This window comes from Acanthopagrus latus, chromosome 1 (assembly GCF_904848185.1).
Source record: "Acanthopagrus latus isolate v.2019 chromosome 1, fAcaLat1.1, whole genome shotgun sequence".
Classification (NCBI taxonomy): domain Eukaryota; kingdom Metazoa; phylum Chordata; class Actinopteri; order Spariformes; family Sparidae; genus Acanthopagrus; species Acanthopagrus latus.
In genome coordinates, this window is record NC_051039.1 from 19,501,737 (window position 1) to 19,515,455 (window position 13,719).

The following is a 13,719-nucleotide window of genomic DNA, read 5'->3' on the forward strand; positions in this document are numbered from 1 at the left end:
ACTTCTTGCTGCTCACTCAGCCATGTGACTGGACAGGAGGCCTGTATCCCTGTGGGGGGCACTAGAGGAAGATCGAGTCTGTTTTCTCATGACATCATCATCATTATTTCCCCTTATAGTATCTCTAGATGATTCTGATCCATCTCACTCCATGTTCTCACGACACTGGAATACCTCTGAGGTTAATGGAGATGCATTGGATGTCATATTTTATTGCCACATGACCGCAGTGCTAATTGCCCTCAGCACAGCACACATTAACATTTTTAGACAACAAAAGAATTGGATCACTATTGGTGCCATCACGCTGTAAGTGGCTAACTTGACCACATTTTGTTTTATTGATCTAGCTGACATTTGGAGAGATCATCCATAGTAGTCTGCATTCTTGCACTATTAGTTCATGTGTTGTTGGTGCTGTATGTGTACTGCTATTACATGGGATTTAAGTTTAATTTCTCTTGCAAGCCTATATTTATTCTTATTTTATATGAATAATTATGTATAAAATGTTTATTGTATATGTTTTATTTATTTATTTGTACATATTTCTGTCCTTGTGCTCCTATATATTTGTTACCTTAGAGGAGCAGGTCCTTTTCCATGGAGTCCACCACATTACACTAACAAGTTTACAAAAGCCCAGAATGGACAAACTAAAAACTGCCTTAAGAGATAGCGTGTAGCATTTCTACCATAAGAAAATTTGGGAAGAGGGGTATTCATATGGATGCGATCAACAACCACACTGCTAGTTGCTGCTAGACCCCACACAGTGGAAAATAATATTGAAACAATTTTACAGTTATTTAGCAGCCATTCATTTCATTGTACAAAATAACTACATTTATGTTTGCTGTTGCTGGAGAATTGTGTTTCTCATTTTATCTAATTTGAGTAAATTAGTAAACTGTATGCTCTCTGAAATGGGTCATATGGGATTTCTATCATATGCTTCATTGTAAAATCAGCGATTACTGGTTCAAGTAAGTCTCAAAATTATGCCCAGAGTCTGCACCCTGTAGTTACCAATATACAGCTGACATTACTAGTGCCTTATCTCCCCTGTGCAGAGGTATGACTTCACAGTGCCACATCTCTGCATTTCTGACATTTCATTCCAGGAGATAACTGTGGTGAAATGCTATGAAGCCTGAGCCCAGTGAAGAATATTCCCCAACAAGAGTAATTTTGTGAATCTGATAAAAGAAAATACTCTCAAGCTGTGAGAAACATGATATATAAAATATTTAATGGCATGCTCACATGCACACACTGAGCTTGACTTTGACCCTCAAATCCACAATCTGCTGATAAGACTTTACTTTTGACACAACGTTTTGGTGATGAGGTTGTCAATCAAACCACGTGAAAGCACAGTAGAGACTGAATCATAGACCGACTGCTGAGGTTGACATTACTCCCCTCCTGTCTCCCACAGATCGAGAGGACCAGTCCATTCTTTGCACGTGAGTACACAGGCTCAGTCCACTACTGCATCCATTTTATTTATTTTTTTCAATCTTATTTAAACACTTTTGACCTTTATTGAAACTGTTGTTATTGCAGCTTTTGTGCCTTGTGTCTGCTGAGATATTGCATGTCCTCTCTCTGCTTGCTATTCTGAAAAAGAAAAAAAGAAAAACACCACTTCCTGCTCTTTATCTCCCTGTGGCATTTTTTTCTTTGTGTCTTAATTAATTGAAATTGACAGTGACAATAATGCACTTACTGGTAATTACACAAGTTCATGAGAGGTGCAAGTGAACCAGCTGCCTCTGGGGCCTTGATGGCTATTTTCTATCATGTCTCAGTGACATTGTCTAGGCTGTGACTGCTTGTGAGAAAAGAGAGAAATGTGGGTCTGAGAAATGCTTGACATTTCTGCTGCACAGCCCTCAGGCGTCTTCTCAGTGACAAGTGTCTGCAGATGACAGGAATGTCGTCAAAGAAAATGCCAGAGAGGGTGTCAGACATGAGTTATGCAGCAGCCCAATCCAGCCTCATGCTGGCTGGATTGTGAGGTGTTCATGCTATTTTAACTCTTGCATATACACACGGAGGGTTAAAAATACTTATACTGCATGCAAAATAAATAATTAACAACTAATACAAAAATACTACAAAGAAAGTCTGAAACATATCTCATCTGTCACTTGTAAAAAATGTACAATGTAAAAAACAGTTTGAAGAAATGCAGTCTAGCACATGAACAGAATCCATCCACATTTTTGAATGGTGTCTTAAATTTCGAATAATTTTTGAAGTAACAGTGCTCACATAGTGTAGATGTGAACTGTCACCCTTCACCCCTCAATAAAATTAGTTAGTTTTGGCATTCCCTCATATTTCTTACATAATCTTTGTACTGAATTTTGTTGCTGTGTTGGGCGAAGAAGGATTTATTAATTCTTGCACACTAGAGCTACAGAGATTTTCCAATCAATCGATTAGCTAATCGAAAGAAGAGAGACTTTTCGAGGGCCTCTTACTGACTAGTAAGACAAATTAAAACATTGAGTATGAACATAAAGTGTAAAAGCCTCACAAGAAATGATTAAGTCAGCACTCCCTGTTTATATGGCTGAAAAGGGGGAGCTAAGGAATGTAACACCCTGCAGTCCAAGGCCGACAACAGAGACATTGACATAATCCCTCCATGATTACCCTCTGTTCACAGTAGCCAACAAGGGCTCACATACTGCTCTCACCATCTTTACTCTCAGCCACATCACACTCAATCTCAGAGCAAAACAATATTTTGTGCATACTTGGTGTATGAAAATGTGCACTTACTGTAAAACCTCAAGTGTGCTCTAAATGTAAACTGCGTCCCCCAAAGTTTTTGCATGGCTTGGAGAACTTGAGAAGATTTCTCATGCCATGGTCACTGTATGACAGAGCAGTGAAAAGCAGGCTACACATCCACACGCCAGCAGCCACAGGCCAAAACCGTACTGACTCTCAAATAGTACTGCAGAGAAAGACACACATAATCAGATACACACCAATGTGTTTTTCACTTTGAGTCTTAAAACTACATTTGTTTCTAGAAAAAAATGTCAGGGATTATGATCTGTTCTTGACCACAAGCATCTGCAGATCTGTACATCTTAAGAACCATGGCATGTTTTAGCTGTATTGATCCAGTTTTTTAGGTCACAGAGTGACTATGGTGGACATGTAAATGGTTAAGTTTAGTTTAGTGTTTCCTTCACTATTCTGAGGATGTCTGTTTTTGTTTGCATTGTCTTTTTTTGCCACAGAGGTGAGTCAGGAGCTGGCAAGACGGAAAACACAAAAAAGGTCATTCAGTACCTGGCACATGTTGCCTCCTCCCACAAAGGAAGAAAAGACCACAACATTCCTGTGAGTATTCTCCTTTCTTATTTCTCTAATTTAGGTCAGCAAAGCCTGAACTGAAAGAGCCTGTAGAAATCTGTTGAAATAATAACTTTTAACTTTTTTTTTTTTTTTTTATGTTGGATTTGCATGAAAAATATCTTTAAGTGCTTAAGACCAGATTATTCTTTGACCTTTGTTAACACTTTAATTAGAAATAACTAATTAGCACTTTGCTTGAGGTGATTGCTGTGAGATTTGTTGAGATAATAAAAAAGTCGCCCATTACAAAGATGTGCTGATTATTACAATAGTGTAAGTGTAAGTATACATATCAGTATCTCTAGAATTGTGCTCACAGAATCTAACAATTTGCATTTGTTTATGTGTAACAAACAGCCAGAATCACCAAAACCAGTGAAACTACAGGCAAGTCTTTACACTTTCTTCTACACCATGTTGATGTGCATGCTGCTCTCATTCTTTCCTTTCAGACAAATATAAAATTCTCTTAAATGGGCTCATAGAAAATCTGTTTGACTTGAGCTCATTAAGGGCTCATCAAATGGTGTAAGTAAGTTCAAAGATATCAGAACTAACAGTTGACAATTAAAGGAGACATATTATGCTCATTGTCAGGTTCATAATTTCATTTTGGGTTACTATTAGGATAGGTTTACTCACTTTACTCAGAGTGTCCAGCGCAACAGCACTGTATCTCCACTTTGTCTGAAACAGTCTTTAAGGCCCCCCTCCTGTATACCTTGTCTGTTCTGATTGGTCAGCTCACATGCACCTGAGCCAGCACTGCTAAGAAGAGCATCTGTACAGGGTGATTCTTACATGCCAAACTAGCTGCTGAGCATAAATTATGCAAATATTTGGCATAGTGACATAGTGTGATGTTTTTGGATTAAAGGTGGGACTACTAACAAGGTGTCTCAGGAGCAGTGTTTTTATGTGGGAGAGAGGAGCCTCTGTTGGTGCAGACTTTGATGTCTTTTACTTTTACATGCACAAGAACCTAACCTAACACACTGAAGGAAAAGAAAAAGCTAATAAAAAAGCAGGGTCTCTTTTAATGGACTGTGTCAAAAGATGGATAAAACAGCATATTTAGCATTTACATTTTCTCTCTCTGTCAGGCACAAAATGCAGTTGTAAGTAAATTATTAAACCTGCATGATTATTGTGTTTTATGTGAATGACTTTATTTATATGTCCAGTATTATAAATTCACTGTTTTGATTCACACTCAGTCACATGCATGTTGTTTTTATTTGTTGTGATAGCCACATGTGGAGCCTTTCCTGTCTTGTTTGCTGTATGAAATGTAGCCACTTGGCTGCATTAATAATTGAAAATGTCTATTGTTTTGTTTTATAGTTAGGCCTGTATCTTATCTGTGTTTTAGATTGTTGTAAGTTAAGATGGTGACCACACCTGTCTTACTTAAAAGCATCTGTTGAGGCCATCCATATGAAGAAGTTGCAGTCTTGGTCACATAGTTCTTGTAGCCACCTAACCCGTGACAGAATTACAGTATACCTGAGATGCATGGTACAGATGTTAAACTATCTTTTAATCTAGAGCAGATAGGGTTAGGCTTATAAAGGTATTAAAATAACACCTGTGTCTAATTCCATTCACAGACTGCTGTAGGTTCGGTTGCTAATGCCTAATTTTAAAAATGTTTAGTGTGAACAACAGGTTCATTTGTAACCAATGACATTAATGCAATTTATTATTTTCCATAATAACAATCGAATCTCCCCATATCCTACAGAGTGGAGCCCTGTTTTATGTGAGTAGTATGTAGTTTTTCACCTATCTCACCTCACTTTTAGTATATAAACGGGGTGCTTTGTTGTTGTTGTTGTTGCCACCTACTACAACTGAATATTAACTCTTTGACTTTTCCTGATGGTGGGCAGTAGATGCTTTTCGTCCACCTTAATCCACCTGCTGTAGTTTTGCTTTGCATGATCTGTTCTTCCTGTCCTCACTGAGCAATTTGAATTGTTAAGACATTTACATTACCTACCATGTGAGGACATCTCCTCTCATAGAACTCAATCATTGCTCTAATCTATTTTAAAAAACTAATAGGTTACCATGAAGTTGGTGATCTCATCTTATTTATTTGCCTGTATAATGAGGTAGGTTATTAAAATTGCATCTGCTGTCTAATATATTTCACTCTGTCTCACCTGAAAGAAACCAAAAAAACAACAACCTGTTGACGTGTTTGAACTAAGGTTTCCAGTACTGCTGGACGATATGGCAATTGAAATAATATCAGAATATTTTTTGGGCATATCATGATACACAATATACATCTCTGTATTTTGTATTCTCCGTAAAAGCACCTCATAAATGCTAGAACTATGTTACAAAATCAGATATCATGATCTTTTTTTCTCAGTGTTCCTGTGGGGTCTTGAACAGTCTTAATTTTAGGGCTTAAAAAGTCTAAATACGTCCGTATTTTGCATATAGGTCTTAAATATGTATGTTCATTTACCACTTCTGTTCCAAGTTCATCCAGTTCTGCTCGACTCGAACTCTGCGCTGCCTCTGCCGTCTCACATTCAAGCAACATTCAAACCATCTTCGGCTCAACTCTTACGTTGAAAGCGGAGGTGCTTTGGATTATGAGCATTGTTGCCAAACATTTTGGCAACAGATTTGGATGTAAAAAGTTGGTTATTTTTGAAAGTAATTCTGGGACCGCACTTTTCCTTACTTTTTCATACTTCGTGTAGGCCTTAAATTTAGTTCAAAATGGTCTTAAAAAGGTCTTTAAATTTGACTCGTTCAAACCTGCAGAAAACCTCGTACTAAATAACTCAACATTGATATTGCAACAATGTTATTTTGATGAGCAGTGATACTCTCACAAAATACTGACATACTGAGATTTGAGACAAATCGAATTGAATAATCATCAGTAATGGGGATATAATGACTAAGCGGGTAAAGGCAAGTACTAGAACAAGTAGAACAGTCTTGCAAGTTCAGAAAATGAGATTGTTTTACTGTAATGTTAAAATCAGAAAAAGACAACACTTACACCACATCAGGATAGATGATATACTGTTTTATATATATTTACTGGCAAAAGGGATCAATGTCCCAGCTAACTCAATTATCTGATGACAATACCAAGTCTAAACCAAGCGCTATCACAGATTTAAGAAGCAGAACAAATAATCTAGCTGGTTATTGTTGTTGTTGTTGTTGTTGTCATCCTCAACAACAAATCATCAGTATACATCACATTTATTGTGATGTGACAGTGGTATTAACTAAATATTTGTTGAACATTAAATTCAGTCTAAAAGCTTTGTTGGCACCATATGAGTTCCCCACACTGGCTTGTTCTTGTCCAGATTTAAATACCATCAGACATGTTCCAAGAGAGTTTCATTTTTCTTGCTCATGAACAGAGCAACTTTTTATTTGTCTGGCCGCCGATGATCAGCAGTGAATACACATCCTTGACCACTGGCCTCATAAGATTTAGTTGAACAGTCTTGACTTATCCTCTTTGACTCAACTCAATCCATCCTAAAGTACTGCTGAATGGCCTGCCAAACAGCCTGCACTTTGATAAGAAAACTTGTAGCTTTGACATTTAAGGGGCAGAAAAGTTTAGAAGATAATTAGTTTGAAGGAGATGATGAGTTTCAAAATGACTGGCTGGATGTATTTGTAGTGACTGATAAAGAACCTCTCAGTAGCTTTGAGACATCTCAGTTTAATTTTCATCACAGCTACACAATGAATGGCTGTCTGAAGTGACGCCTATGTCGGCTGTCAGATGTCTGACATGCTCACTTTGCAACAGGAATGTGGGTCAACTTCTAATGCTACGAAATTGGCCCCCCGCTGGTGTTTGTAATCTGCTCTTTGTTTTTTATGTGCACAGCAGACCACACATATGGGTTGAGTTTGCCAATGAGCAATTTTAACTACCAAGTTGCACCCGAGGCCTGTGTTTATATAGAAACAAAGGCTTCAATCCTCTGCTCTCTGCGGGCTTTGCCACTGCCTTGATAGCTGGAAAGGGACCAGGCTTATCCAGTTCAGCCCTGCTTCATTCCAACTGCTCAGAAACTCAATTAAAAGCAGCCCATCATGCTCTCCGTCCAAAGATCACATTACTTGTCTCACATCCTGAGAGTAATACCGATTCCTCATCTCGGAGTTCCTTTTTGTGGAAAATGTCCTCCTCAAACCCTCAGCTATTTTTGACGTAATGGGAAAATATTCCTCTCAGCCACAAGAAGAGAATTAACCTCACGAAAGAAATTGTTTTTCTCTCTTCCATTTCGGATTCTCTGGTCATGATAAAGCCCACAATGTGACTTTGATGGAAACCAAGCGGGCCACCTGTCCAAACATCGCTCATTTATTTATTCAGCCTCTTGAAGTGTTCAGGATGACAAAAAAAGTGTTTCTTTTGTGTGTTGTAGACACATTCTTCCATACATGATGTCTGGCTTTTATCACATAAAAAGCCTTTTTTCACCCAGAAATGTTCGCTTAATCACTATCAAGCAATGTGACTCATCATTAGTCCTTAGTCAGCCAGCACAGGCCTCAGGGTCGTGCAACTTCAAAAGATAACACTTCTGCAAATGGATTTAACCAGGTTGTGGAAGGTTTTATGATGCACATGTTTACAGAATTGTTTTTTATTTTATGTGCTTGCAAAAATACAAACATTTTGAAAGCCTTAAATCCACTGCCAAAAGCTAATGCTTTCAGTGCATTTCTAAATTGTGATCCCACGATAAGTCTATAAAACATAAAGCCCATGCTTACTCATCAAAAAGGTGGCTTTGTTCAAAACCCAGAAATATTTCATTTTCAATGTCGTAAAACAAACAAAAGATGCCAAACGTGTGATTTTTTTAACAGGAAAGAGAGAACGGCATTTCTGCTTGATAAATGACTGAAATTATTAAGTGTGATATATTTTTTTTTTATTTTCAAAGCAATTCAGTGTGTGTGTGTGTGTATATATATATATATATATATATATATATATATATATATATATATATATATATATATATATATATATATATATATATATATATATATATATATATATATATATATATATATATATTTTTTTTTTATATGCAAAAAAGTTACCTCGTTGATTTTCAAATGGTGTGGTCACATTGTCAGGAAAATAATTTAGCAATAAAGACAAAAAGAAAAAAAAAAGAAGTAATTTAGCTTATCTAAATTTGTGGACAACTACAGAGCAACACCAGGAAAATAAGAGCCCCTGAACCTTGAACAAGTTGTCCACCATCACACCATCATACAAAAACTCCACAAAGTTGTTACAATATTTATAACCATACACATCAGTATTATTACGATGATTAAGGGTTTAATTTACTCAATTCCCATCAATCTAAATATTCACATATGTTCTTGTGCCTGGGCACTGAAATTGTGTTTGAATTTTATTCTCAAAATAAAATACAAGCTTTTTAGAAGTATGACTATCACACTTGCTGTCATCATCTTCTCTCTGGCTTTCTTTGTTCAGTACATGCACAGTGATAAAAATTTGAGGTCTTTCTATATAAAAAACACAACAGGTTTTCAGATGTCTGCAGGTTTATGTTGTTGGTTTTTTTTGCTTGTTTATTTCAGTTGTCAGAGAACATTGGAGTTTCACAATTGTCTCATGTTTGTTTGTTGGTCTTTCATGTGACAAAGAACTGCTTTAATGCCTTCTTGTTTTTTCAGGGGGAATTAGAACGTCAGCTTTTACAAGCCAATCCCATCCTTGAGTCTTTTGGGAACGCTAAGACAGTGAAAAATGACAACTCGTCACGTTTTGTAAGTACAGAATAATTATATTAATGTTTGGGGGCTGCATTCTTAATGAAGTCTAGTCCACAGTCTCCTCCGGTCATAGCACCACCTTGCTTAATCTTACTCCAGCGTACAAGTCAGATTTGTGTCACTTTTTTTTGTATGTTCTAGAGAGTTCTTATTGGCAGAGGTAAAACTGATTGGAAGTGATTTCATTATCCTACTTTTCCTGGAAGTAAAAGGTGCTTGCTAGTCATTAATGAAGTCTTTGATGTACTTAGTCCTTTCAGACCAGAGGCAGCTCCACTTAGCAGGCCTGTTAATACTGATGTAGGATAAGAGGGACATGAGCAACGTCTTTTTTTTAAGTTTTTCTGTGGTAAATTAATCAGTCAAATGAGTGGGAATACTCTTAGAAAAAAAGAAATGAATGTGTTGTATCACAAAATGAACCCTGACTATCTATGTTTGTGGAAATAGTTTCCATTTGTCATCACTGAAAACTCTCATTCTCTATCATTTAACTGTATAGCTCAAGACCTGTATCTTAAAAGCACTAACTTAATTAAAATGTATCGGTGATGATGTGAGCCCAGTGTAATAAAACTAAAGTTTTGTTTTCATGTAAATGAACATCAATTAAAGGAATAAAAAAGTAATTTAACAAATCTTATAAATATTAATTTAAAAGGCCTAAGTATTTACCCTGTAGGTGATCTTCATCAGTGTTTATGTGTTAAGTGTTGATATAGAGGATTTATGCATACTCACTGTACTACTGGATTCAACAAACATTCAACCTATCAGTTGCTCCTTGCTGTGAGGCCTCTGTCTGTGTGTTCCAGCAGTCATTATGTCGGTGATTGATTTCTGTATATATTGTCTTGTGCACTTCCCGTCTGAGCATTTATCTTCTGTTCATCACCGTAGGGGAAATTCATCCGGATCAACTTCGATGTCACTGGATATATTGTTGGAGCCAATATTGAAACCTGTATCCTGTTTTGAATGGTTGACTAAAACTGACTAGCATTCTGCTTATTATCATTGATTGTAGCTGAGATATTTACAAAGAGTTTAGCCAGTAGTGTTCACAGAAATTAGTCCAATGGGACCTTTTTTACTTGTTGCCAACTTGAAAGAGATTAATAGACTCTTACACTGGGAAGTGTTTTCTGGAAACAACTGTTTCAAGTTTTGATTCAACCTCAGGCTGACCCACTAAGTAGATTTAGTCTTTGACCATTCTGTGTCAGACTTGCTGGAGAAATCCAGAGCTATTCGTCAAGCCAAAGATGAGCGCACCTTCCATGTTTTCTACCAGCTGCTGGCTGGAGCTGGAGAGCACCTCAAATGTAAGTAGGCTGAGCTGTTAGATCGTAGGTACTTCTTATTTTCTTCTTAGCCTCTGATTTGCACAGCATAACTACGTATGATACTAGTTAATTGTATCAAATATAATGTGACAAGTTTTATAGTCATACCAAAATATGCCTTTGATAGAAAAATACATGGTCGGTGACCTCTGTTAAACACATATTCTTAACTTTTTGAGGAAAAAGAACAAAACAATCATATCTTAACCATGTTTCTAAATGTTTTTCCATGTTTCCTTCCACAGCGGACCTGCTTTTGGAAGGATTCAACAACTACCGTTTCCTCTCCAACGGTAACATCCCGATCCCGGGCCAACAGGACAAAGACAACTTCCAGGAGACCATGGAGGCCATGCACATCATGAGCTTCGCCCACGAGGAGATTCTGGGTACTTTTTCCATTACACCAGCATTTCTTAAGCAGGGATTTTATCAAATTGTGCAAAATGTGTTGCATTACTCAAAAGTGTACGTAACTTAGCAAATATAGAACATAGGAAGCTGTGGAGGACCATTGGCTAGCATGCACATGAGGGACATTTCTTGAGGAAATGCAAACAAAGTAATTGCCAACATACCTAAACAAGCACATCCTCCATTGCTCTGCTAGCTGCTACAACCCAACAGCTAACAGTCCAGGATGTGTGATATGATGGGCCAGGATAACTAGTCACTGCAAATCACACTGGATTGGATGAATGTGTGTATGAATTTAGCAAATGAATAAAGTGATATGTTTTATTGCATCAACACATGTAATGCTAAAGTGATGTCTTACCACAACAACATCCTTTTTCTCTGGTCTATTATATCTGTAGCCATGCTGAAGGTCGTGTCCTCTGTGCTTCAGTTTGGTAACATTATCTTTAAGAAGGAAAGGAACACGGACCAAGCCTCTATGCCTGATAATACTGGTAGGTAACACACAAACACACACACACACTGCAGTCCTTTTACATCTGCTTCATAACCTCGTAGCTTTCAGCTCATGGGTCAACAAATTCTCCTCCTCCCTTTCCTCTTCCCATATATACTTCAGCTCCTCTGCTCCCCTTTTCCTGCCTCCTTCACTCTGTACAGCTCATCCACACAACAGAAGAACTGACGATTTATGCCTTTTCTCTGCCTGAGCCTTGTCAACCTGCCATTAAGCCACATCGTCATTATGAGGATTTACTCCTGAAGGAAATGGGGCACAGCCTTCCAGTTCCTCCACATGTGGCACTGCATATTTAGCACTTAAACGAGGGAGACAGGGAGAGTTGATTCTAATGCTGGTGATGCAGCTTGGCTCAAATATTCCTAAATGCGATGAGCAGAACTTAAGCAGATGTTTTTTTTATTTTTTTATTTTAGTAGCGAGACTTGGCTGATTTAGACCGGATCAGACCTTTTCTGCTTTTCCACTGACTCCAGCCACATAAAATATGACATGTTCCCCATTTTATTCTATAAGAAATAATTTTTGGGAGATGTATCAGAAATCCAAATATCAATCGATCAATAGTCTTGTTGAAATATTTTGGTTCAGTTTCTACAGCTTTAGAGCCGTTTGTAATAAAATTAATTAAGTTGTCCAAATGTCAAAAATACCTGATGAAATAGTAATTAAATCATTCTTGAAAAACAAACAGTAATTTCTTCTTAATGTTTTATTTCTCATCTTGACAGGACAAACTGACTCCTACTGCAGCCTCTTTCCATTCTCGTCTAAATAATTGTTTTTCTCCTCTTGTGTGCTCTGTCATTCTCTTTTTCTCAGCTGCTCAGAAGCTGTGCCATCTGCTGGGTATGAACGTTATGGAGTTTACCAGAGCCATCCTGTCACCAAGGATCAAAGTTGGAAGAGACTATGTCCAGAAAGCTCAGACTAAAGAGCAGGTCAGTTACCTGTGTTTTGTTTTTTTGTGACTAACATGAGGCAGTGTATCCTCTTTAGTTGCATGCTGAGATGTAACACTAACAATGATGTATTGTATACTAATGCAGCTGAAGTGGGTCTTCCTCAGTGCAAGTAAAATTCATTATTGAGTAATGGATTCTCATAATTTGAGGAGCTATTTTGGGCATGCAGGTTTTCAGTTGTCTGTTCCATTTTCTGCACTGATAAAAGATAGGTGTAAACTCATTTGAGTTATCAGTGTGAAAAAGAGCAACAGCATTAGCACAATTCACCACTTTGATTAGACAAAAAAAGTAAATTAATAAAAGACATGGTAATAGTTGTCTGATGTGATTGTCTGCCAAGACAGCATGGTAATGTTTTCAGGTTGTGACTCTGTGTGTGTTTGTTATCATGGCAAAATGCAGTCCCAGAGACACCGTTTGTTGCAGGAACTGATAAAGACGTGATCTTGACTATTTTGCCAAATTTTCTGTGTGTGGAGGGATTTTTTTGTCAGCACAACAGCATCGTAACCATGTATGATACAGTCATGAAAATCCAACAGTGCGTATTCAAGGTCAAAATGAAGGCCAATTTCAAAATTAATCCAGTATTCCAGTTGAACCTGTGACAGTCCGTTCTTCTGTTTATGCAGGCCACAGATGGCCTTGGAGTGAAGTCATGAGTGACTTTGTATGCTGTACCATGCACGAGTTTGCATATTTTTTCTGTCATCTGAAGTTCAATCCAATATATAGTGTGTGGTAGCAGATTTTTATGAGCATAAACACTCCCAGTTCAGTGATCAATACAGAAGAGAGCAACTGCATGAAAATAAAGTTTCAATTATTTTGATAGGAACATTTAAGGCACAAGCTTGTGTACATAAAAGCATGTGGATAGGAGTCAGCGAAGACTCCCAAAGTGCATTTTGGCGAGAAACATCTGATCACCAAGCTTAAATATCTAATCTTGTCTTTGTTATTGCTCTGGGCACAAGGGAGGCTTATTTTTACCTTCAGTATGCATCCTGTTTATCAATCAGTCATTGCCATTCAGAGTGCAGTCATCCACAGGACTTCTGATCATAATGGATACAGCATTTTTTTCAGCTGTTTTAGGCAGTAAAACAAGTCAGACTCAAAAAGCATGTGGGACTTTATACTGTCTTGCCAAGATGTTTTAGCGTGTTGAGTAGATTTCCTCTTCACGACCTGGAAACATGTCTGAATTATACTGACCACCTGCCCGTTAAACACACGCATGAAC

General features: G+C 37.5%; 1 protein-coding gene across 6 annotated transcripts in view; it reads left to right on the forward strand.

Moving 5' to 3' along the window:
• Positions 1-13,719, forward strand: part of LOC119026376 (myosin-10) — a 59,199-nt gene that overhangs the window by 23,004 nt on the left and 22,476 nt on the right. For 3 of the 6 annotated variants that reach the window (XM_037110723.1, XM_037110731.1, XM_037110764.1), the window contains 11 exons: positions 1,442-1,469; positions 3,267-3,369; positions 3,742-3,771; positions 4,488-4,502; positions 5,129-5,146; positions 9,121-9,213; positions 10,120-10,183; positions 10,446-10,544; positions 10,811-10,954; positions 11,384-11,479; positions 12,328-12,446. In XM_037110723.1, coding sequence (XP_036966618.1) covers positions 1,442-1,469; positions 3,267-3,369; positions 3,742-3,771; positions 4,488-4,502; positions 5,129-5,146; positions 9,121-9,213; positions 10,120-10,183; positions 10,446-10,544; positions 10,811-10,954; positions 11,384-11,479; positions 12,328-12,446 — 809 coding nt within the window. The remainder of the gene's footprint in view (positions 1-1,441; positions 1,470-3,266; positions 3,370-3,741; positions 3,772-4,487; positions 4,503-5,128; positions 5,147-9,120; positions 9,214-10,119; positions 10,184-10,445; positions 10,545-10,810; positions 10,955-11,383; positions 11,480-12,327; positions 12,447-13,719) is intronic. The other 3 variants (XM_037110748.1, XM_037110739.1, XM_037110756.1) reach the window with 3 other exon arrangements.